Source organism: Myotis brandtii, unplaced genomic scaffold (genome assembly GCF_000412655.1).
Source record: "Myotis brandtii unplaced genomic scaffold, ASM41265v1 scaffold510, whole genome shotgun sequence".
In the NCBI taxonomy this organism is placed as follows: Eukaryota; Metazoa; Chordata; class Mammalia; order Chiroptera; family Vespertilionidae; genus Myotis; species Myotis brandtii.
The window spans coordinates 1465859-1491508 of NW_005369443.1; the positions used below are offsets into that span (position 1 = coordinate 1465859).

The window sequence follows — 25650 nt, forward strand, 5'->3', positions numbered from 1 at the left end:
CTGTAAAAAAGAAGGAACTCTTACCATTTGCAACAGCATGGATGGACCTGGAGAGCATTATGCTAAGCAAAATAAGCCAGTTGGAGAAAGATAGATATCACATGATCTCACTTCACTCATTTGTGGAATATGATTTGAACTGATGAACAAAAATAGAGCCAGAAGCATCAAACAGACCATCAAACCTCAGAGGGAAGGCAGGGGAGGGTGTGTGTGGGAGGGTAAGATATCAATCGAAGGACTTGTATGCTTGTATATAAGCATAACCAATGGACACAGACAGTATGAGGGCATGTGCTGGGGAGTCGGAGCGCCTGGGGAGAGGTTAGTGGGGGAAAAAGGAGATATGTAATACTTTAAACTATAAAGAATTTAAATTTAAAAAATAATGTCACCGTAACTGGTTTGGCTCAGTGGATAGAGCATCAGCCTGCGGACTGAAGGGTCCTGGGTTTGATTCTGGTCAAGGGCAAATGCTGGGGTTGCGGGCTCGATCCCCAGTGGGGGGCTTGCAGGAGGAAGCCAATCAATGATTCTCTCTCATCATTGATGTTTCTCTCTCTTTCTCCCTCTCCCTTCCTCTCTGAAATCAATAAAAAAATATATTTTAAAAAAATAATGTCTTCACCAGCCATGAATAAAACCAAAAATCTACATTAAAAAACAACAACCATTGATGAGATCACTACTGGGGATCGAGCCCATAACCTGGGCATGTGTCCTGACCAGGAATCAAACTTGTGACCTCTTGGTTCATGGATTGATGCTCAACCACTGAGCCACACTGACCGGGCTGACCTTTCCACTTTTAATACTTTCAATATTTTCCCATCTCTTAACTAAACATTTGAGTTTTTAAGAAATTCTATTTTTTTGCCCTGACCAGTTTGGCTCAGTGGCTAGCGCGTCGGCCTGTGGACTGAAGGGTCCCAGGTTCGATTCGGTTAAGGGCATGTACCTTGGTTTCGGGCACATCCCCAGTAGGGCGTGTGCAGGAGGCAGCTGGTTGATGTTTCTCTCTCATGGATGTTTCTAACTCTCTATCCCTCTCCCTTCCTCTCTGTAAAAAATCAATAAAATATATTTTTTAAAAAAGAAATTCTATTTTTAACCTTTTAACATTTCCCCTCTAGTCATTTACTGCATTAGAAGGCTCTTTTCTAGATATTTGAATAAAATATGATTATTCTGCAAATAAGGTCCCATTTGAGATTAATTAGTGTCCTAAACCCCATATTTTGGTTGATTCTTTCAGATTTTCTGCATAGACAATCATGTCATCTACGACCAAACAGTTTTATTTCTTCCTTCCCAATCAGTATACCTTTTATTTCCCTTTCTTGCCTTACTGCAGGAGCTAGGACTCCGGTATGAAGGTGAAAAGGAGTGATGAAAGGTATAGCCCTGCCTTGTTCCTGCGCTTAGGGGGAAAGATTCTAGTTTCTCACCATTGAGTATAATGTTAGTTGTATTTTTTTTTGAGATTTAAAAAAATCAAATCAAGTAAGTTTCCCTCTATTCTTAGTTTACTCAGAGTCCCATATGTTTTTTTTTAAGTAAAACAAAAGAAAGGAGTCAAATGATAACCTGCTAAACACTGGATTCTAAAAGCATTGGTATACATACCGGCATCTTCCATGGGTTCCGTTTTCACATGGATGGGGCCACCACTGAAAGGAGAAGGGAACCCTGGTCAAGACGGGCGGTGAGGACTGCCCACAGGTGTCTGGACCCCTGAGCTACAACCCCCACATCTCCATGCTGCCGAAGCCCCTTCCCACGCCAAACTGAGAGCAACACTGCCACAAGTTTAACATTAACATTCTTAATGGTTTGTTACAAAACCAAATGTGTTAACTGACTGTAGCGATAGAATCCCAAACATCTTACAGAATAAAGAATATACAGCTGACTCTTGAACACTTGGGGGTTAGGAGCACCGACCTGCCACACAGTCGAAATCTGAATATAATATATGTCGGCCCTCCACATACGCGTATTCCCAGCTGCAGGTTAAAAACACAGGTGCCCCTTAACAGCACGGTCTGAACTGTGCTGGTCCACTAGCGGCATAAAAAGAGCCATGTGGTTCAAACCCATGTTGTTCAAGGGTCAGCTGTATAACAAAATAAGGAAGGCTTTCCAGTCTAAAAAGGATCACTTTGGGGCTAGATGTGGGTTGTATTTTTATTGATCCCTTACCTTTCACTTGACAATGACATTGCTCTCTCAGCATCTGTTACCACCCCAGGCCCACCTGTGCAGGAGTGAAAAGACACACATTAGTCCCTTTCCGCATCTTGAAATATGACAACATTCAAAGACATATAAAATGAGCCCGGCTGGTGTGGCTCAGTGGTTGAGCATCAACCTATGAACCAGGAGGTCACAACTGGATTCCCAGCCAGGGCACATGCCCAGTTGCGGGTTCAATCCCCAGTAGGGGAGTGCAGGAGGGAGCCAATCAATGATTCCCTCTCATCATTGATGTTTTCATCTCTCTCTCCCTCTTCCTTCCTCTCTGAAATCAATAAAAAAATATATTTTTTAAAAGGCATATATAAAATGAAAGCCAATACAGAGAGAACAGAACTCTCATCTCCAAGTCAGTGGAGGGAAGAGACCATCTCAAACCTGACCCCATGATCTGGGGCCATTCGTGTGGGCAGAATGGGGGCCGAGGAGCAGACCGGAACTGGAGCACAGGTGTGGATCCCACGTTGCTGCTCACCAGCTGGGTGACCTCCAGCAACTTACTAAACCGCCCTGTGCCTCAGTTTCCTCATCTGAAAATGGTGGTTGGGTGAGAATACATGCAAAGTGCTTAAAATAGTGCCTGGCACACTGTAAGCACTAAATAGTCTCTAATGAAAATGCAAGTCATCTGGCACAACAATCTCCTGTCACCTGCCACCCTTACCTTCAAATCCCTCCTTTGAGGAGTCCAGGAGCTCGCACTGTTCCTGGAACAGACTTTGCCCCATGAGTAATCTATGCTCAGAAGAACCACCTTACGGTGTGCCTTCTGAACTGTGTGTATCCCACCCTACGCCCCCCTGGGCCATCCCTACCTATGCAGTCTCAGTATGACATCCTCTTTAGATCTGATCTTTCATATACAGCTATGGTTTCCAATTACATTCAGAATAATAATCTGAGAAAATAAGAAGTAAGCATAAGTTGATCTCTAAACACTTCTGCTAAATTATTATTATATTTTTGGTCCCCTCGGAATCCTAAGTTCAGGAGATTATAAGGGGTCCTTGGTTCCCAAATGCGGCCTCAGACACCCTTCCCCATTGCTTTCTGTGTGGTCACATGGCATGAGCTTCCTGGAGGAACAGCCTGTTGACCCCCTGCTTGACCCCCGCATCTCCATGAAGCCCTTCCAATCACACAATTCTCACCCCTTTGCAGGGCTCTCAGGGATTTCCTCCCACCATTCTGAGAGCACAGGCCACACCCGGCTCCCTGCTGGACAGTCTCATTCCTCCTCCTACACTGTGAGTTTCAGGAGCATGGGAACAATCACACATCCTAGACCCATTCCTGAACCCAACCATGCCTGGCCCGTGGCTGTGGTCAAAGACCAGGAGGGGACCCCACGCTCCTCACACTGCTGTGCACCAGGACAAGGGGGGTCTACTGCTGTCTGAGGTCTGGGTGCAGAAACTCCCCAGCAGGTGAGCTGCGAGGAGGGTGGTGTCTCCACTTTCTAGGCCGGGTGTGTCTCTCCCTGAGCTGTACACCCTGCACACACCATGACCACCCACCCTGCCATGTCAGAGGCCGCCTCCTCAGTGAGAATGAACAAGCTTTAGAATGTGCCGAACTTGCATTTTAATTAGAAGAGCAGAACTGGTTTAGCAGCCAAGGGCAGTCACTAAGTATGAGAAGCTGTCACTTACCTTGCTGATCTGCCGGACCTAGGAAAGGTCTGCAAGAAAACCAACACTATTACCCAACGTGAACACACAAGAAAGTCAGATTAAACAGCCGAACAACAACTTCTAATGGAATAGAACATAATGAACTGACTGAAATGAAGCTCTCAGCTTATCTTCAAATATACTAACTGCTGTGAGGGGACAGAGCCTGTCACCTGTTTATGATGAATGAAATCCCGGCTTTGTTCTCCAAAATCCACTTCAGAGTTTCAAGATCATAGTTCTCTGGGTGCTGAAAGGCAACTCCTTCTGGAAGCCCCTCAACTCCCACAGCCGACTGATCTCGCAGCATCTTCTCATATGGAACAGGCACCATTGCTGTTGTTCCTAAGGCTTTTCCTAGGAGAAGAGGCAAAATGATTTTAAATGGCAGGTGCGTACCACCCCTACCGGCCAATTTCATTTAGTGTAATAAGCACAGGTGGTGACATCATTTGAAGATACATTAGAAGCATACGGTACCCTATTTCTTTATGTCGGAAATTAGAAAAATTACCAACCAAAGGGCCAAAATAAAATATTTATAATATTTGAACCTTCATAAAAGAAAGAGAAAAGAATAGGTCTTTATCTCCATTCGCTTGGAAGATGTGCAATTTGGGGTACTCGGTCTGGCACACCCAGGGCTGCAGAGAGCACACGTGGTTACGCAGGCTGCTGGACAGAGCCTCCACTCAAAGTGTAACTGTCCCTGTGTCACACCAAACAAGTCAGGCCAACTTGCCTGTGGAAAAGTTATGAGGTCAACATGGCCTCATGTCACCATTGGGGCCGTGTATCATTCTACACTGGCCCGCCAGCCCAGAGATGCTGGAGCCCTATTTCTCATAGACAAGTGTAGCCTGAGATCCCAGGATCCCTTGTGCTGGAGGTCCCCAAAGTCAAGTGCTCACAGGGACCTGCAGGTCAATAAATGTGTGCAGCTGTCTAGGAATGATAAACAAGGCCCTAAGATGCTAAGGTGCTTATATCGCAAATAAGTATATAAAACCTGTATAGTACTTGGTTAGCTAGCTTTTTTGTTTGTTTGTTTGTTTGTTAATCCTCACCCGAGGATATTTTTCCCATTGATTTTTAGAGAGAGTGGAATCAAGGAAGAGAGGGGGGAGAAACATCGATATGAGAGAGACACATTGATGGTTGCCTCCCATATGAGCCCTGGCTGGGACTGGAGCTTGAACCTGCAACCCAAGTATGTGCCCTTGACCAGGAATCGAACCTGAGACCCTCTGGTGCAGGGGCCGACACTCTATCCACTGAGCCACGCTGGCCAGGGCTCGTTATCTAGCTTTTTAAAACATTGTGTAGGTATTTTTTTAAAAAATCCTTGTCTTAATGCCTGTGGAAAGATGTGGAAAGATGTGGGTAGGTTAGGGTTAGGGTTAGGGAGAGGCTGGTGACCAAAGCAACAATAAAAACCTTTAATAACTGGGTTGGCCAAGGAGTGGGGGGCAGCTCGGGGCCCCCCCAGATGGGAGCCAACACTGAAGTCTGATCAATCCAGAGGTTTCGATGGACCAGAAGAAACCAAGTTGTCTTCTGTAAGAAAACCTGAGCTGGTACTTAATTAAGGACGGCTCTTCGTTTGATGAGAATGTGGATGTTCAGATGTTAGAAACCATCTAAATAATCACACCAATAAGATGACCTAACACTCCACAGTGAACTATTCGGAAAATTAATGCCTCACATGAATGCACTTTACCATAACACAAGCAGAAGTAGTCCTCCACTGCTTTCCTGAGTATTTCCGTTTCTCCCGAGTTGAGCTGCATCCCTCTCACAGGGCTCGGGGGTTTGGTCTCAGGCAGGCCTTCCGCAGCGCCTGTGAACGAGTCATCGGCACAGTCAGTACCCAGGCGTTTGTACCGTGCACGTCCTTAATCTCTATGCTTCTGGCATAAGGAAAGGAAAGGGAAAAGAGTAATAGCCATAAAACAAGATCTTTGTTTATTTAAATAAAAACAAAGAATAAGCTACTTAGGATGATCAGGATAATATAACATGATGAGCATTTTTGAAATGAATCTATTGCTAAAGAATTATAAGTGATTCGTCACACAAGGAAATAGTAGTAGATCAAAGGAAATTATTTTCAAGCAGACATGGTGTTTGTTATAGTTATATTTGCTCTCAGTCATTGTGTAGGGCGACCCTCACCACTGCACACGTTCAGGACCAGCTAGGTCCCTATCCTCCCTGCAACCGGCCCCCTACAGCTGCTATTCCCAAAGTTTTGAAACTGGTGGTTTTAATCAGGGCTAGTCAGGAGAGAGAAACTGCATGTTAATTTGAACGGGGAAGTGTAGTAAGATTCATTAACTAGCAACAAGGGGTTGACTACTAAGGGGTAATGAGAACTCAACACACAGCAGCTTGGCGTGGGAGCAGCTCTACCGCTGCTGAGGAAGGAGCCAATCGGGAAGAGGGTCCCCCAGGGACCCTGTGGATCAGGAAGAGAGATGCAGAGCTCTGGGGTGGATGCAGCCATGGCCTGTCCGAGAGTGGGAAGTGGCCTGGGGTGCAGCAAGCTGGAGCCAGCCAGCAGGGACCCACCCTCTGGAGGTGCTGAAACCATGGGCCAGTTGCCCCCAGGGGCCTGCAAGGCTTGCTGGGTGTTGCAAAGAAGCTGTCCTCCGGGATGCTGGTGGAACTCTGAAACCACCTGCGGGGGATGCCACTCTCTGGGGCACTGGAGTGGGGAGGGGAGGAGGGAGTGGAGAGGTGTGCCGCTGATTCACTGGGAAGCTTCCTTCTGGAACTTTCTAAGACTTCTGTGAGACTTGCTGGGAAGCCAGCAGGGATGCCGATGGAGCTGACTGGATGCTGAGTGCGGTAGGGGAGCTACTGGGAATCCCAACTGCTGCTGGTCGCCAGGGGCCGCAGGCCCAGCAGGCGGGAACCCTGCGGTATCAGGAAGAGATGCTCCTTCCCCAGGGCACCTCCCCGATCTCTTCTCCCCGTCCAGCTGCCCAAGGACGATGCTTACAGGGCCCAGCTCCAGTTCCAGGCAGGGCAGAGAAGGACGGACTCGGAGAGCAATAACCTGACAGCTGTCACACAGCGATGTCTTGAGCTAGAGAGGCCCATACGATGGAGTCATGTCCTAAGGTCGAATGTAAAGCGAGAACTGTGGCCGGGCAAAATTATACCTGAACACCCTCCGTCACCCATTAGGTTCAGAGTATAGAGTTTTGTGTATACAATTCTGCAAAGCAATTCTTACGCACATTTACATGTTAGAACCAGCCAACGAGGCCAAAAGCAGGAAGCAGCTGAAAACCTGTGTGTTTGGTCATTGAAACAGTTCTGGCTCACAGGTGAAGAGGGGAACAGAGTGGCAGAGAAGCGAGAATACTTCCTGCAGAGTTCACTCCGGGGCCAGGAGACAATGGGCCAGGTCCCACACACTCCCTGCCTGGCTCTGCATAACCTGTGAGCTAAAAACGGTTTCATATTTTGAAATGGTTAAGAGAGTTTGAAAGCAGAGAATCATTCATGACACATACAAATCATATGAAATTTGAAGTTCAAATTTCAGGGTCTGTAACTAAGGCTTTCTTGGCCACGCTCATTCATCTGACTATTACCCAGTTTTGCTTTCCCACCACAATAGCAAGCAGAGTGGCTGCAACAGACTGTAATACCCCACAGAGACTAACCTATGTCCTCTCTGCCCCATTAAAGAAAAGGTTTGCCAATTCCTGGTTTACTCTGTATTGTTTCCTATTAAGCACCTATAGCGCAAATATAGGTTGAGTCTAAATTTCTGTTGTTTTGAGTATTCAATTAGTGAATGAACACTTATACCATAGGGAGTTGGTTTCTAATTTCAGAGGGGAGATAAATGTGTTGTTGCTTTTTTGCTATTCCACGGTAATTTTTCCTTACTTCCATGACAACTTCTAAAGAAACAAACATCACCTATTCAAGAATCACACCCAATATTCCAGTTCCAGTAATGGCAGAGAAGTGTGTACTTGCTAATAACAGTGATAGGCTCTGGAAAAAATACTAAAACCAAGTATCTGAAGGCACTGAAGCACAACCAAAACCAGGCAGAGACTTTGAAGAAAGGGAAGCTTACACAGATGGAGATTCTCGCTGAGCTGGCTATTCAAATCTATGTCACATGTCAGGACTGCCACCGTGGCCAGAAACTGATGGGGAAATCCTGGAACGGAGTGAGTCACAGAGGTGGGGGACCCAATGTCTTCATAGAAATTTCCCTCGAATTCTTGATTGGCCCAACTGTGTCAGCATAGGGTGAGACTTTAAGGAAAAAGCAACAAGCTAAAGGGCTGAGCAGAATTTAAACAGCTGTGTGGTGCTAGAAAGACAGAGTTTAGAATTCAAGTTCTGCTAAGTTAGAGAAGCTTGATAAACACCTTGTGAAACTAATGGGTACACCCAGGAGTAAGGGCCACACTCCAAGATGAAGAGTGATGCCGTAGGACAAGGAGCTAAATCTACACTGGCTCCCCACAGGGTCAAGGTGACCTGCCAGTAATTTAACTGCCTTCCAAGAAAAGAGAGCAAGACTAGCAGACTTTTATAACATACCATACACCAGGGGTCCTCAAACTTTTTAAACAGGTGGCCAGTTCACTGTCCCTCAGACCGTTGGAGGGCCGGACTATAGTTTAAAAAAAAACTATGAACGAATTCCTATGCACACTGCACATATCTTATTTTGAAGAAAAAAAATTTTTTCGGCGGGCCACATGTGGCCTGCGGGCCGTAGTTTGAGGACCCCTGCCAATACCCAGTATAAAATAAGAAATTAGTAGAAATATGAACAAGCAGGAAAATGTGATCCATGATGAAGAAAAAGAAAAAAATAGAAGCAGGACCACTAATGACCCAGATATTGAAATGATCAGATAAGGACTTAAAATAACTGCTATAAATACATTTAAGAATTTGCAGGGGAGCTGAAAAAATGGGTGAGTATTTGGGGAATCCCTACAGAGAAATGAAAATGCTAACAAAAAAGAAAGAGAGAGAGGAGGAAATAGAAATCTAGAAGTAAAAAATGATTGGAGATGAACTTTTCACAGGTGGACTTAACAGCACACTGTTGAAGAGAGAATCAGTGTCCTCAAAAAAGGTAATAGAAACAATCCAATCTAAAGCTTGAATAGAAAAAAGGGAAAAAAAGGGAACAGAGCCTTACTGACCCGTGGGACATCAAATTTTCTTCTACATGTGTAAATGAGGAAGACACGGATCAGAATAAATATTTGAAGAGATAATGGCCAAAATGTCCACAATTGATGGTAACCACAAATAGACATATCATGGACAAATTGCCAAAAACCAAAGATTAAACAACCTAAGGGAAACAACACATTACCTTCAGAAGAACAAAAGTTAGAATTCTAACCTGACTTTGTATCTAAAACAACGGAAGCCTGAAGGCAATAAATAAAACTTTTAAAGGGCTGAAAGAAAAAACTGTCAAGTTAGAATTCCATACCAAGTAAATACATTCTTCAAAAACAAAAGCAGGAGAGTGATGTTGGCAATATGGCAGACAAAGAAGCAACAGCAAATTAACAAAATAGAGACCAGAACATCTCTGTGAGAACTCCACCGAACAGCTGAGAAGCCACAGCACCTAAGCCAGTGGTTCTCAACCTTCCTAATGCCACAACCCTTTAATACAGTTCCTCATGTTGTGGTGACCCCCAACCATAAAATCATTTTCGTTGCTACTTCATAACTGTAATGTTGCTACTGTTATGAATCGTAATGTAAATATCTGATATGCAGGATGTATTTTCATTGTTACAAATTGAACGTAATTAAAGCATAGTGATTCATCACAAAACCAATATGTAATTAATATGTATTTTCCGATGGTCTTAGGCGACCCCTGTGAAAGGGTCGTTTGACCCCCAAAGGGGTCGTGACCCACAGGTTGAGAGCCGCTGACCTAACCCATTGTAAAACCAAGAAGGGATTCCAGTATACGGGGTAGGAAAATTCCTGGCATTTGGTGTGTCTATTTGTGCTTGGCACCGCATAGTTGCAGAGCAACTGGGAGGAAACCCCCATGCTGGGGCTCCTCCTTTGGGATGGAAACAAAAGAGTGGACCCTGTGGCCAACATTCTGGCTTGTCTGGGGCTGCAGGAGGAAGTGGTTTCTGTCTTGTCTCAGTCTGAGCACTGATGGGATCTGCACTACGGTTTGGTAGCTGCTGAAAGCATGTCAGCATGTTAGAGCTGCAGTTCTGTGGGCAGACACCAGGGGGAGAAAGATACTTAAAAAGGTTAGGGAGGTCCTAGAACAGCCCGCAGTATTATCTGTGAAGGTCTTCCCCTGCACAGAGCCAGGATGCAAAGCCTGGGAGGGGTGGTTGTTTTTTCAAATGCCCAAATTCCAGAAAAGAAATTACAAGGCATACACAGAAACAGGCCCAATCAAAGGAACAAAATAAAAATCCAGAACAATCCTAAAGAAATGCAGATCTCTGGACTGCCTGACAAGGAATTCAAAATAACTGTCATAATGTCATAACACAAAGATGCTCAATGAGCTGAAAGAGAACACATACAGACAATTAAATGATACATGAACAAAATGAGAATACTGGCAAATATGGAAACTATAAAAAGAACCAAACGGAAATTCTGAAGCTGAAAAATACAATAATTGAATTGAAAAATTAATTAGAGGTGTTCAACAGCCTACTTGATCAGGCAGAAGAATAAACAAACTCAAAAACAAGTCTTTGAAGTCATCGAGTTAGAGGAGCAAAAAGAAAAAAATGAAAAAAAAGTGAAGAAAGGATAAAGAACTATGGGACATTATGCTATCTTCAACACTCACTTTAGATTTAAGGACATATATAGACTGAACATGAAAGGATGGAAAAAGATATTACATGCAAATGATAACCAAAAGAGATGCAAAAGGTAATGGCAATGCAAGTGGTAGCCAGGAATGGCTTAAATGATGTGCTAAGATATAAATTAGGTCTTGATAAATTTAAAAAGATTAAAATCACATTGAGTAGATTTTTGGAACACAATAAAATGTAATTAGGAACAAAAACAAATAAACAAACAAAAAAATCCCCAAATATTAAGAAATTAAGGCACATGCTCCTAAGAAAATATGGGTCAAAATAATTTACTAGGGTTATTAGAAAATATTTTTAACTAAATGATAGTAAAAGCACAATATTCAAAGTCTTTGGAATACAGCTAAAGCAGAATCTAAAGGGAAAATTATAATTTTAAATGAATATTTTTTTTAAAAGTCAATGACTTAGGCAACCAAACAAAAAAGGTAGAAAATCAAGCAAAGCCAAGGAAATTATAAGTAAGGAAATAATAAAGATAAGAGCAAAAGTAACTGACAAAGAAAAAAGACAAACAATAGAGAAAATCACAAAGCCAGAAGTTGGCTCCTTGGAAAGATAAGTAAAATAGATGAATTCCTTTCAAGATTATCAAGAAAAAGAGAAAAAAACACAAATTACCAATCTAAAACTAAAATAGAGACATCAATACATAGATTAAAATTATAAAGCAAATATTATAAATAATTTAATGAGAAATTTGACAACTTAGGTGAAATAAAGTCATTAAAAATAAAGTTTAGCAAAATGGGTACAAGAGGAAATAGAAAACATGAATAGCCCTATATCTGAAAAATTAGCATGCAATTGTGAAATTTTAAAAAATGCTGTAATTAAATTTCAACAATTAGAAATCCAATTGCCAGTTGACATTAATGAACTGAGACTACCCTTCTTGTTCATCAATCACATACTCACCATACTCACTGCTTCATTTTTTAATCTATCTTCTTGATAGTAGAGACCCTAAATTTTGGTTTTAGAAGTCAATTGGAATCCATCTCACATATATATGAAATTCTCCTGGTGGACAAGTCCCACTCCAGCCTGTTTCTTAATGTCCGAGTGAGCATCAAGTCTCTTCCCCAGGCCCGGAGCCCCTTGATAACATGTCCTGCCTTTCTGGCTTCTGAGAGATGGCTCCCAGGGAGCTTGCTCTCTCCTTTCATCTCACTGTGCATCTCTAAGGTCCCCTCCAACTTTAGTCCTATTCTGTGTTTCCCCAGATCTCCTCGAGCTGCTCCCCTCAGGAAACCAGGAAACACTGCACTGAGGGGCTCCTTCAGTCTGACCAAAAGCGATCGATGCTGTAGAGGCATCCTCCTCAAAAATATATTATATATATAATTTTATTACAAAACAAATGTATATCTATGAAATCAATATTTTATATATATATATATATATATATATATATATATATATATATATATATATATATATATATATATATATATATATATATATATATATATATATATATATATATATATATATATATATATATATATATATATATATATATATATATATATATATATATATATATATATATATATATATATATATATATATATATATATATATATATATATATATATATATATATATATATATATATATACACACACACACACACACACACACACACACACACACACATCAAGATCATATATATATATAGATATATATATCCTCCGCTAATTCTTGAAGACATCTACATATCTATATATCTATATCTACCTATCTATATCTAACCTTTGATTAAACTTTCCTTTCTTGATTCCAGGAAATACAAAATTGCTAACTCAATACTTGATAGATGACTTATAGTGGTAAAGATAACACCTTAGAGCAGCAATTTTCAACTGGTGTGCTGCAATGTTTTTTAAAACATGTAATAATTGATTTCTTTTCCCTTAGATTGTCAAATAAAAATATGACAACAGCCAACACAATAATAGTCATCTGGTGTAAATGAATCAAAATTATACCTATTTCTCTTGTCAGATAAGCAAAATACATTTTTTGACATGCCGCAACATTTTAGTAATTAGTTTATGTGTGCCATGAGATGAAAAAGGTTGAAAATCACTGCCTTGGAGTATAATTTCCCTTGAATATGACCGCACATGCTCATGAATGCCCCCGGGCACTCGCAGCACATATTGGCATATTGAAGGCTTGAAAGTAACATAGTAAAAAAGGGGGAAAGGAGTAAAATGGTTATTAACCAAAAATAATACCCAACAAGCCCCGAAGGAGTTCTACCCTTGCCTTCGGGAAGGAGTAAAATAAGAGCATTTTTTTCAAATGTGGGTTTATTTTAGGAATCAGAGACAACTTACTTTATATACTTCAAATTTAGTCTACAAAACCAGAGTCCCACTGAGGACCCGGTACAAAATACACTATGTTTCTTGTACGCGCCAGTGTGAAGTAGTTATTCACTGGTTTGCCAAGTCAAAGGAGATGGTCAGAAACATTTTTAGAATAATGCTTATGATGTCTTAGAAGAAAACATGACACAAGACTTGCCTGCAAATATTTTACAGTTTATGAATACAAAGGATAAAATTATTAACACCTACAGTATTTTGCAAAATCCGCCTGCAAGTCCATTCTGGCACAGGCAAAAGCTCGTCCTTTCTCGGTTCCAGCGACAAACACTTCCGCTTCATACATTGCAATGCAGGCCACTTCCACCCTGGACTTGGCCAATTCTTTGCACTGAAATACAAGGAATGAAGTGTTTGTTCAAGGGCAGATCCGGATTTTGTGGGGCCTAAGAGGTCTGCTTAAGAAAGTACAAAATTAGGTACAACATTTTTTAGAATGAGAAAAATCACCCAGAAGAAACCAAAACTAATTTATCAAGCAAATACCATAAACACCACAGAACCCAGAGAAGAACATGTTTTTATTAACTACCTGTGATACTGTGATTTACCGTAAGAAATATATATTTGGTCCACTGTTCCTGGCACACAACTCCTAACACCCTTGGGATTTTCTAAGTGAAGAGAGTGATAAAGGTGAGTTCTGTGAGCCACTCTAGTGAATTAATCAAACCCGAGGGGGGGTCTTGGGAACCCCCACTTATGACAAATCAGATACGATAGATGAGAAGCACAGGTGACAAACCTGATGCAACTGGCACCTGAAGGGGGCAGTCTTTTGTGACCGAGCCCGTAACCTGTGGGACTGGGTGCTGCCTCTGGGTTGACAGTGTCAGAACTGAGTTGAACTGTGAGCCACCGGTGGGGGTGGGGGTGGGGAAACCTGCCCCAATACACTGGAATTGGGTGCAGGGTCTTTTCCCCCTACATTTTTGGCTATATTCACTTTGATTGCCTCTTCCTCTGATAATAATATTTTAAATATCATTTTAATAATTTAATATTTCCTCCAACATGGTTGATTACATTTTTATTACTGATGGTAGGGACCCATAAAACCATGAAAAATCATACATAGACAGACTTGCTGGTCATCGTAGTGCTACAGGTTTATGGCCTGCAGACAAGCATGATACATTCTACTGAATGCAATTCCTTTCAAAAAGTTAAAAGAATTTTGGTGTATTTATAACTACATTTGCTACATTATTGGGTATATTCCTGACCAGAGAGAACTTTGGTTTCGACAAGGCATCAATGAAAAACAAATCCTCTATTTACAATTTTACCCATTTAATGATTAGAAGAATTTGCCACAGACTTGCTTCTGGCTCTGTACATTGAAAACCTCGTTTCGGCCCTGGCTGGTTTGGCTTAGTGGTTAGAGTGTCAGCCCACGGATCGAAGGGTCTCGGGTTTGATTCCCAGTCAAAGGCATGAACCTTGGCTGTAGGTTTCCCAGCCCTGGTCAGGGTGCATGCGGGAGGCAGCCAATCGATGTGTCTATCTCATGTTGATGTTTCTCTCACTCTCTCTCTTCCTCCCACTTTCTCTAGAAATCAATGGAAAAAATAACCTTGGTGAGGATTCAAAATAAATAAATAAATAAATAAATAAATAAATAAATAAATAAAAAAAAATAAAGCCTTGTTTCATCTCTGCTATCCAGATATGTTCACACTACAATATAACCTCAGGCTCTGTCCTTGAAATCATGTTACCGGATGAATTGACACAGTGCACTATAGGAATATTCCTAGAAACTATTCCTACACTGGGATGTCCAGCAATAACGTACCCAGACATAAAAATAACAGCAAGCCACATACTACCACTAAACTAAAACTAAATGTATCCCCAGTCCAACTTCCCCTTATCGAGACCCCAAAGACGCCCTATCCGCTACATCACCTGACACAGTGGGTTGCGGTCAGCAGAATAATGACCCTGGAAAGATGTCCATGTCCTAATCCCCAGAGCCTGTGAAGAGGTTACCTTACATGGCAAAAGGGACTTTGCAGATGTGATTGCACTTAGGATCTCAAGGTGGGGAGAGAATTGTGGATTGACCATGGTGGCCCAATGTGATTACAAGGTGCTGATAAGGAAAAGAGAGGCAGGAGGAGATGTGCCAGTGGAATCAGAGGGTAGAGTGGTGCCCTTGCTGGAAGGGGCCGCCAGCCAAGGAATTCGGGTGGCTTCCAGAAGCTGGAGAAGGCCAGGCACAGATTCTCCAGAAAGAACGCAGCTCTGTTGACACCTTGATTTCAGGCCTGCATAACCCATTTTCTGCCTTCTGACCTTCAGAACTGTCAGGCAACAAATGTGTCCTGTTTAAAGCCACGAAGTTTGTGTAATTTGTTACAGCAGCCTCAGGAAACTAGAACAGGGGCTGTGGCAGAGAGAAAGTCAGAGTAGAAGGAGACAGCAACCTTAACTGATGTGGTTAAATGCCTTATTCTAGCAAATTTTACAAAAACTAAGTACACATATTGCTGGGACTCTCCCAGGACCACGGAAGGGGTCAGCACCAGGGGGAGCCCAGAGCTCAGGCTCCACTGGCTTCAGGGCAAATCTCTGTTTGTGTCAAATGAGTCCCAAATTCAGCAGTTAATTTGACATATCAGGTGAAGTTAGCAATTTTTAGCCTTTGAGCATCATCAGTAGAAAAGATATTTTTAAAAAGCATTCTTTTCATGCATATTATAAAAATTTTAGCAAAATAATCCCCTAGAACCCCATTACCCAGAATTAACCACTAACCACATTTTGAAATACGCACATACACATATATACTTTTTAAAAACAAAGTTAGAATCGTATGCTGTATATAGGTTGGCCTCCTGCTTTATTCACTTATTATTATTTTAATAAATATTTTTATTGATTTCAGAGAGGAAGGGAGAGGGACAGAGAGATAGAAACATCAATGATGAGACAGAATCATTGATCGGCTGCCTCCTGCACGCCCCCTACTGGGCATCGAGCCCACAACCCAGGCATGTGCCCTTGACTAGAATCGAACCCAGGACCCTTCAGTCCACAGGCTGACGCTCTATTCACTGAGCCAAACCGGCTAGGGCATTCACTTATTATTTTTGAGCATTTCTAATCCTGAAACGCATGATTTTAAAATAAATATATAGCCCAACCTTCCTCCATTTTTTTGCTCTAGTTGAGCCCTCAACAGAGTGGAGGATGCACACCCACGCTGGGAGGGCCGCCTGCTATACTCAGCTATACTAAATTCAAGTGCCAATCTCTTCCAAAAAACACCCTCACAGACACTCCCCAAAATGTTATTTAACCAGCTATCTGGGCCTCCCATGGCTCAGTCAAGTTGACACATAAAATGAATCATCATACCACCTTGACCAAGTGACCAAGGTGAACCTTCCCAGTGATTAGACATGTTGATGTCATGCACCCGTTACAAAGTAATGAAGGGGCATTCACCTCTGTGGTTTTCTTTCCAAAAACCCATCCCAGTCTAGACAAGAGGGAAACATCAGAGAAACCCAAATGGAAGGAGATTCAATAAAATAGCTGAACAGTACTCTTCAAAACTGTCAAGGTCATGAAAAATAAGGGAAGTCTGAGAAAGTGTCATAGATCAAAGGAGCCTAAGGAGATATGATGACGAAAAGCAATGTGGTACTATAGGGTAGATCCTGAAACAGAAAAAGAACATTAGTAAAAAAACTAATGAAATTTGAATAAAGTCTGGAGCTAGTTAATAGTGATGTACCAATGTTGGTCTATTAGTTTTTTTTTTTTTTTTTTTTTTTTAGATTTTTTAAATTGATTTTTAGAGAGGAAGGGAGAGGGAGAGAGAAACATTGATCAGCTGCCTACTGCACGCTCCCTACCTGGGATGGAGCCCGAAACCCAGGCATGTGCCCTGACAGGATATTGAATTGACAACCTTTTGGTGCATGGGACAACGTCCAACCAACTGAGCTACATCGGCCAGGGCTGGTCTATTAGTTTTGATAAATGTGCCATAATTATGTAAAATGTACCATAGTTTATAAGTTATGGGTAAGGAGTGTATGGGAACTCTCTGTACTCTTTCTAACCTTTCGGTAAATCTTTTTAAAAATATATATATATATTTTATTGATAAAAAAAAATAGAGAGTTAGAAACATCGATGAGAGAGAAACATCGATCAGCTGCCTCCTGCACACCTCCCACTGGGGATGTGGCCGCAACCAAGGTACATGCCCTTGACCGGAATCGAACCTGGGACCCTTCAGTCTGCAGGCCGACGCTCTATCCACTGAGCCAAACCGGTTAGGGCACCTTTCGGGAAATCTTAAAAGTATTCCTAAATAAAACTTTATTTTAAAAAAGAAAAAAACTCTTTGGTTCCCAGGAGCTTGCGGGGGAGGTGAACGGGGAGTAATTATACAATGGTGCAAAGTTCCAGTTTAGGAAGATGAAAAAGTTCTGGAGATGGATGTATTTAATGCCACTGAACTAAACTGTATGCTTAGAAATGGTTAAATGGTAAATTTTATGGTTTTATATATATAATCACAATAAAATAATCCTCTTGATTTTCCCCCAAGAAAACTTCATAGCTCACATCCAATCCATCAGTAAGTCCTATCAACTCTAACCTAAGCAGATCTTTCTTGTCCCAGCATTTCTTACCTCCTCCACCATTCCTACCCTAGACTAGGACACTGAAATCTCCTATCCAAACGACAGCCACAGCCTGCTAACTGGTCTCCCTGCTTCCGCTCTTTTTTTAAATATTTTTTATTAATTTCAGAGAGGAAGGGAGAGGGAGAGATAGAAACATCAGTGATGAGAGAGAATCATTGATCAGCTGCTTCCTGCATGCCCTCCACTGTGGATCGAGCCTACAACCCAGGCATGTGCCCTGACCGGGAATCCAACTGTGAACTCCTGGTTCATCGGTCAACACTCAACCACTGGGCTGGGTAGTGACCTGCTTCCACTCTTGTTCATTGTTATCTGATTTTGTTCACATGAGCACTGTTCTCCCACATCACTTGTCCAGAGCTCTGTATGATCTGACCGCTAGGCGCCTCTTGAACCTTATTTTCCTCTGACTGTTTCTCCTTCCCTCACTCTGCTCCACTACTGCTGGACTTCTTGATGTTCCTTGAAAATACCAAACTTGTTCCCAGCTCAGGGCCTTTGCATAACTGTTCTGACTGCTTTGAACACTCTGCCCTTGGATACTGGCATGGCTCACTTCCTCACTTCATGCGGGTCTTTGCATAAACTACCCAGAGAATTTCTCCCAGACCATCAGCTCTCCCCTAAACACTGTTTCCTGACCCTCCTTTTCTTTATAATATTATAGTTATTATATTTACTGAGACTCACACACATACACAGAATTTGCTTATTGTCCATCTCCCCAAATAGAATATGAGATTTATGTGAAGGGGACCTCTTCTGTCCTCTCAAGTCTTACAGCTCCAGTGCCTGGAAAATGGCCTAGATAAGGGGTGGGCAAACTTTTTGACTCGAGGGCCACAATGGGTTCTTAAACTGGACCGGAGGGCCGGAACAAAAGCATGGATGGAGTGTTTGTGTGAACTAATATAAATTCAAAGTAAACATCATTACATAAAAGGGTACGGTCTTTTTTTTTTTTTAGTTTTATTCATTTCAAACGGGCCGGATCCGGCCCTCGGGCCGTAGTTTGCCCACGGCTGGCCTAGATACTGGAGGCACTTCATGAATATTTGTCAAATGAAGGAATGTGATCAGTTCTCGGTTAAGATATTTCTAGTTCTCTTCACATAGATCCTGATGCTTTCTTTTAAAATTTATTCCACCCAGCCGGTGTCGCTCAGTGGCTGAGTGTAGACCTATGAACCAGTAGGTCACGGTTTGATTCCCGTCAGGGCACACGCCCAGTATAGGGGGTGCAAGAGGCAGCCTATCAATGATTCTCTCTCATCACTGATGTTTCTATCGCTTTCTCCCTCTCTCTTCCCCTCTGAAATCAATAAAAATAAAAAAAGACAAAAGAATTTATTCCAAGTTTTTTTTAAGAAACAGTTTTATTTGCCACCAGAAAATCTAGGATAATCGCCTCATCTCAAGAGCGTTAATCACATTTCACTTAATCACTTTTCCAGCTCAAGGAACATTCACAGGCTCAGGAGTGAGGCCATGAACATCTTTGGGCAGCCATTATTCAGTTTATCATAGACTGCTTTCAAAATTTCTCTTTATATTTGATTTTCTACAGTCTGAACATGACAGGTCAAGGTGTGTGTGTATGTGAGTATTTGGTATTTTGCCAATTGACCCAATAATCTTCTTTATATAAAAATAAGTAAATATCTATTTTTTTCTGGTCAAAAACCCAATCCAGGGTCACACTTTTTATTTGCTGTCCTGTCTCTTCAGTCTCCTTCCACCTGGGACAGGTTTTTCTTTCTTTCATGACACTGACATGTATATGTAAGTCCAGTCCGTAGACTGTCCCTTAATCTGGGTTTGTCTGATGTTTCTTCATTAGATTCGGGGTTTGGTGGGAATGCCACCGAAGTGGTTCTGCTCCTTCTCAGAGCATCACACCAGGAGGCACGAGCTGTCAGCCTGACCCTTATTGCCAATGGATGTAAACAGATGCATGCAAGTGGCGCATTAATTTACCTTTGAATTTAGACAAGGCATATTCTCAAACAAGGTAACACAGGTGCCTTCATTAAAATGTCAGATCTGGAAAGCTTAAATTTACATCATTATCTCCATCATGTAAGAAAAACAAATTATGACAAGCCATTATCCTCTATGAAGAAGGGTATGCTTATACAGATAGGACGTAAAACTGAACTTGAATATTAAAAATGAAGTATTCCCCGGTTCTGTTATTTCTACAGTGATCCAACCACGAAATGTTTGATGGAACTGCAACCATCTCACCATGGACTCCAGAGCAGACATGAGGAACGTCACCACCATCCTGCTCTCTGAGGAGGCCTCATTTTCCATGGGCAGGGAAGACATTGCTATTTGGGCCATGATCCCTGTGCAAGAGAAGGAGAAAGAAATAAGTGGTAGAAATCCAGTGTCCTGCTCACATTTAGAGCTGTGGGGTCCTCCACATGACCTGCTTCAAACCTTCCTGTAGAGTTGAAGAAATTGACACTTAACACATTAAGTGATCTACCAAGACCTCTGTATAATAATGCTAACTTTCATATAGTGTATTTCCCACGAAACCTAGACACCACCTTCTCATAAAGTAAATTCAGGTTTTATACTAGAGAAAGAAGCATGTTAACCATTTCCTAGATGAGGAGGGAAGGAAATGAACCCTACCGATCCAGCGATGTTTTGTCATATTTCAGCATGGCAGGGCAGACACCGCATTCCGTCTCACATACACAGAAGGAGAGAAGTGGTTTTGTACACTAAAGACGGAAAGAGAAAATCACCTTTCCTTTCCTGCTAGGACTTCTCCTGCATAAAAGCTCACTCCAAATTTTGCCAAACTCTGTATCAAGTTAGCATTAAAACACTTCTTTGAAAAAGTTTCTCCAATACCACAGAAAGCTTTTGTTAAATAAAGCATGTGTTATATAAATACTTGTCATGCCCCTGCCATAGTTGGCTAATTACATTTGTAAGCAAAGGGTAAATAAAGCAGCCCAGGCCGGTGATGTAAGCTTATGCAGGAGGAGGCATGAGGCACTGGTCCCCATAGAGCTGGCAGCCAAGATAGGCAGGTTATGGTTTCCCAGACCATTCACCAGCTCCCTGACCCCAGTGGGGTGCACCCAGCCTCCTCTTCTATGAAGGATACACTAAATTCACCACCTTCACCTCTGACCATTTCTGAGCTCCCTCAATTTAAAATCAAGGGAACCACATATTTTATGAGGCATCCATATGAAATGTCCAGAACAGGGAAATCTTGGAGACAAAGATCAGTGTGGCGTAGGGCTGAGGAGAGGGGGAGCTACAGGGTTTCTTTCTGAGGCGATGAAAATGTTTCAAAATTGACTGTGGTGATGACTACACTAAAAACCACTGAATTGCTTTAAATGGGTGAATTGTGTGATATGTGAATTTTATCTAAATAAAGCTTTGTTGTTGTTGTCGTTGTTAATCCTCACCCGAGGATATTTTTCCATTGATTTTTAGAGAGAGTGGAAGGGAAGGGGTGAGACAGAGAGAGAGAGAGAGAGAGAAAGAGAGAGAGAGAGCTACATGAGAGAGACACATTGATTGGTTGTCTCTTGCACTCGGCCCTGGGGATCGAGCCTGCAACCAAGGTACATGCCCTTGACCAAAATCAAACCCGAGACCCTTCAGTCCTCAGGACCCACTGTGCTCTATCCACTATCCAAACTGGCTAGGGGTAAATAAAGCTATTTTTAAAAATCAAATAAAATCAAAGAGAGGTTGGATGGAGAAAAAAGAAATTAACACTCAGAGAACACATACTACTAGGTGCCAGTGCTTTTCCAATAATCCAATTTAATGCTCCAATTATTCCCATGCAAGCACTCAGAAAGGGAAGAAGCCAGTTCACGCCCCGGTGCCTGGAGGACGCATTATAAAATGTTCCCATGTGGGTGGTTTGTGAAATCAAAAAAACATCATGAGGTCATGACGTTGTGTGTCCTTAAAACAACCTCCAAGCTCAGAGGTCTCTCCATGAAGCTGACCAAAAAGCTTGGGACGCTCATGTCTGAGCTCAATCAATCATTGTTTATGTCTGCATATTTTATTTAGCAAGAGGAAAAATGGTCAAACAGACCATTTACTCTTTCCTTTAAAGTAAAGGAACAAGGTTTTACTATAAAAATTCTTTCAACTGATGTAAACTTAGACTCTCATTAGAATTACATTTCATTTCTTTGATTATTAGATGTGAAATACCTGCTCATGTCATAAAAACTTTTTAAAATTAAGGTATAATTTACATAGAGTAACTTCACCTTTTTAGTGCATAGTTTTATGTTTTAACAAATATAACATCTGTAGCCACCGCTAAAATCAAGGTATAGTAAAGGCAGTTGCATCACCCCCAAAACTCCTCCAGGCCTCTTTGTAGTCGATTCATACCCTGCACCCCAGCCTCCGGCCATAACGGATCTGTTTCTGTCCTGTAGTTTTTTGGTATCCCAGAATGTCATATAAATGGAATCCCAGGCTGTGCTGTTCACTGTATCAGTTTTTTCTTTCTTTTCACTAAGTACACTGTTGTAGGGATATACAATTTACCTTTTTGCCTCTTAAAGAACTTCTGGGTTATTCACAGTTTTTTTTATGATTATGAATAAAGCCACTACAACCATTCACACATAGGCTTTTGTGTCAACCTAAGTGTTCTTTAAAGCAAAATATTTTTATTGACTTCAGAGAGGAAGGGAAAGGGAGAGAGAGAGAGAAACATCAATGATGAGAGACTCATTGATCGGCTGCTTCCTGCATGTCCCACGAGCCCACAACCTGGGCATGTGACCTAACTGGAATTGAACCGTGACCTCCTGGTTCATAGGTGGATGCTCAATGGCTGAGCCACGCTGGTTGGATTAAACCTAAGTTTTCATTTCTCTTGTGTAAATACCTAAAAGTGGGATTGCTGGGACATAGCTTAGGTATATTTTTAGCTTTATAAGGAAGTACCAAACTGTTTTCCAAAGTGACTGTACCATTAGTGTTCCTATCACTAATGCATGAGAACTCCAGGTGCTCACACCTTTGTCAACGAACAATATTGTCAGGTTAGGAAAAAAACAACCTTTAGCCATTCTAATATGTTGGTAGTGAAATTCTTTGTGGTTTAATTTGCATTTTCTTTAAATTCTCACCTGAGGATATTTTTTCCATTGATTTCTAAAGAGGGAGAGAGGGAGGAGGAGGAGGAGAGAGGGAAACATCCATGTGAGAAAAACACATTGATTGGGCTGGGGAACCTGCAACTGAGGTAGGTGCCCTTGACTGGGAATCAAACCCAAGATCCTTCGGTCCATGGGCCAACGCTCTAACCACTGAGCAAAATTGCCAGGGCTAAATTTGCATTTTCATAATGACTAATGATGCCGGGCATCTTTACATGTGCTTATCTGCCATCCATATATCATCTTTGGTGAAATGCCTGCTCAAATTTTTGTCCATTTAAAAACTGGATTGTTTGCTTATTTTTATTATTGAATTTACTGTATTGAATTACTAGAGGCCCAGTGCATGAAATTTGTGCATTTGCGGGGGGTGGGGGGGGGGGGGGTCCCTCAGCCAGGCCTGCACCTTCTTGCAGTCCAGGAGCCCTTCGGGGATGTCCAAATGCTGTGGAGGCAGGAGAGGCTCCCGCCACCACTGCTGTGCTTGCCATCATGAGCCTGGCCTCTAGTATGTGTGTGTGTGTGTGTGTGTGTGTGTGTGTGTATACACACACACACACACACACTATGGTGTACACCTAAAATGAATACAATGTTATATGTCAATTATATCTCAATAAAACTGGAAAAAATTTTAAAACAAATAACAACAAATTTCAAGACAATAAAATATTCTGGCATTCAAGGAGTATGGAAGAGAAATAGAAATAACATGTATTTTCAATAAGATGTAAATGATTAACAAATAGTCAAGAACTTTAACCTCACCAAATAAATAAAAAATTTAAAAACAACAACAACCAAAAATGTATTGAGCACCTGCTATGTGAAAACAACACAGTGTCAGGAAGGGCAGGGAGGAAACAAAGGTGGAAAAATCCGCCTCCTGCACTCTCAAGTGAGGCAGACCGACATGGCAGAATAGCAGGTAATAAAGGCAAAATGAAAAGCCAGACATCCTTGAAATGGTCCAGGGCATGTGGGAACACAGAATCAACAACTGGGGTGAGGGTGGGGAGCATTTGAGCAAGTTCTGTGGCCTGAGAATAAGGAAAGAAACGGTCCAGGCTGAAGGTGTGGGCAAAAACTCGGAGCTGTGGGCAGCAAACATCAGGGGCTAAACAACAGGCAGGCAGGAAGAACAGTGACCCACTTCAAATCGCCACTGCAGATTAACACCTGCTGCAGCTGGCACCAAGCCCTGTGTCCACTAACGTCCAGGTGGCCAGTCCCACTGATCAAGCCTTCCTCTCCAAGTGGAAGGAATGAGGGAGAAAAGGCTGTTGAATTCTTCAGTTTCAGCTCTGAGCAATATCGAATCTTATACCTAGACATCTGTTTACTTCAAATTACCAGCATGAAATTAAAACACAAAGCTTGGCCCAGAAATTTCATTCCTTAGTATATACCCAAGAGTTGAAAACATATGCACACAAAGAAAGTGTACAGGAATGCTCATAGCATTTATCCACAATAGCCAAAAAAATGGAAACAACCCAAATTGCCATAAATTGACAGAAATGCGGTATACCCATACAATACTTATTCAGTCATAAAAGAGAATGGAAGAAACCAGACCCAAATGGCTCCTTAGTCCATCTACGGGAAATGTCCAGAAGAGACAGAGCAATAGAGACAGAAAACACATTAGCGGTTGCCAGGGGTTGGGGTGGGAAATGGGAAATGACTGTCTAATGCAGTGGTTCTCAACCTTCCTAATGCCGCAACCCTTTAATACAGTTCCTCATGTTGTGGTGACCCCCAACCATAAAATTATTTTCGTTGCTACTTCATAACTGTAATTTTGCTATTGCTATGAATCGTAATGTAAATATCTGATATGCAAGATGTATTTTCATTGTTACAAATTGAACATAATGAAAGCATAGTGATTAATCACAAAAACAATATGTAATTATATGTGTGTTTTCCGACGGTCTTAGGCGACCCCTGTGAAAGGGTCGTTCGACCCCCCAAGGGGTCGCGACCCACAGGTTGAGAACCGCTGGTCTAATGGAATCCGGGTTCCTTTTTGGGTGATGAAAATGTTCTGGAATTAGTGGTGATGGTTGCAAAACTCCGTGAATAAACTAAAAACCAATGAATCATGCACTTTTAAAGGGTGAATTTCATTGGGGTATCTCAGTAAACAGCAAAGGTTGGGTTTAAAGGGCGGAAAATACAGCCTTGCGGGTCTTTTCCCCCCTTTGTCTCTAAACTACACGTGGGCCATAGACTCTTCTTAGGGCCTCCGGGTTTTCCTGCCAACAGGCCGCTGGAGACTGCCCAACTGGCCACACCCCCGACAAACCCACGCCGCGGGCCACTTGCAAGGCGAGCAGCGGAGGCGCCCGACTCCAAGGACCCCCCCCCCCCGCAGTTACTAGGCAACAGAGGAAGCCCGCCTCCTAACCTAACCAATCAGGCACGTCTGCCCCACAGCGCGAGAGCCCCGCGTACGTCAAACGGGGCGGGGCCTCACGCACCCCGGCCCCCGAGAGCCCAGGGCTTGCAGCATCCGCCCCCACCGCTCCGCCTGGCCAATCGGAAGGGAGAAGGAGGCGCGTTCGGTGCGTGCAACCGTC

At 42.2% G+C, this 25650-nt stretch overlaps 1 protein-coding gene across 3 annotated transcripts in view; it reads right to left on the reverse strand.

The window, feature by feature from the left end:
* The window catches only part of GTF2IRD2B (GTF2I repeat domain containing 2B), a 58984-nt gene that overhangs the window by 32133 nt on the left and 1201 nt on the right, over nucleotides 1-25650 (reverse strand). For 2 of the 3 annotated variants that reach the window (XM_014548527.1, XM_014548526.1), the window contains exons 1-8: nucleotides 20535-20666; nucleotides 20136-20239; nucleotides 13408-13546; nucleotides 5653-5772; nucleotides 4103-4286; nucleotides 3909-3937; nucleotides 2203-2257; nucleotides 1627-1670 (exon numbers count right to left, since the gene is read on the reverse strand). In XM_014548527.1, coding sequence (XP_014404013.1) covers nucleotides 1627-1670; nucleotides 2203-2257; nucleotides 3909-3937; nucleotides 4103-4286; nucleotides 5653-5772; nucleotides 13408-13546; nucleotides 20136-20239; nucleotides 20535-20556 — 697 coding nt within the window. In that variant the 5' untranslated portion in view covers nucleotides 20557-20666. Of the gene's footprint in view, nucleotides 1-1626; nucleotides 1671-2202; nucleotides 2258-3908; nucleotides 3938-4102; nucleotides 4287-5652; nucleotides 5773-13407; nucleotides 13547-20135; nucleotides 20240-20534; nucleotides 20667-25650 lie in introns of those variants that run through there. The other variant, XM_005877232.2, reaches the window with a different exon arrangement.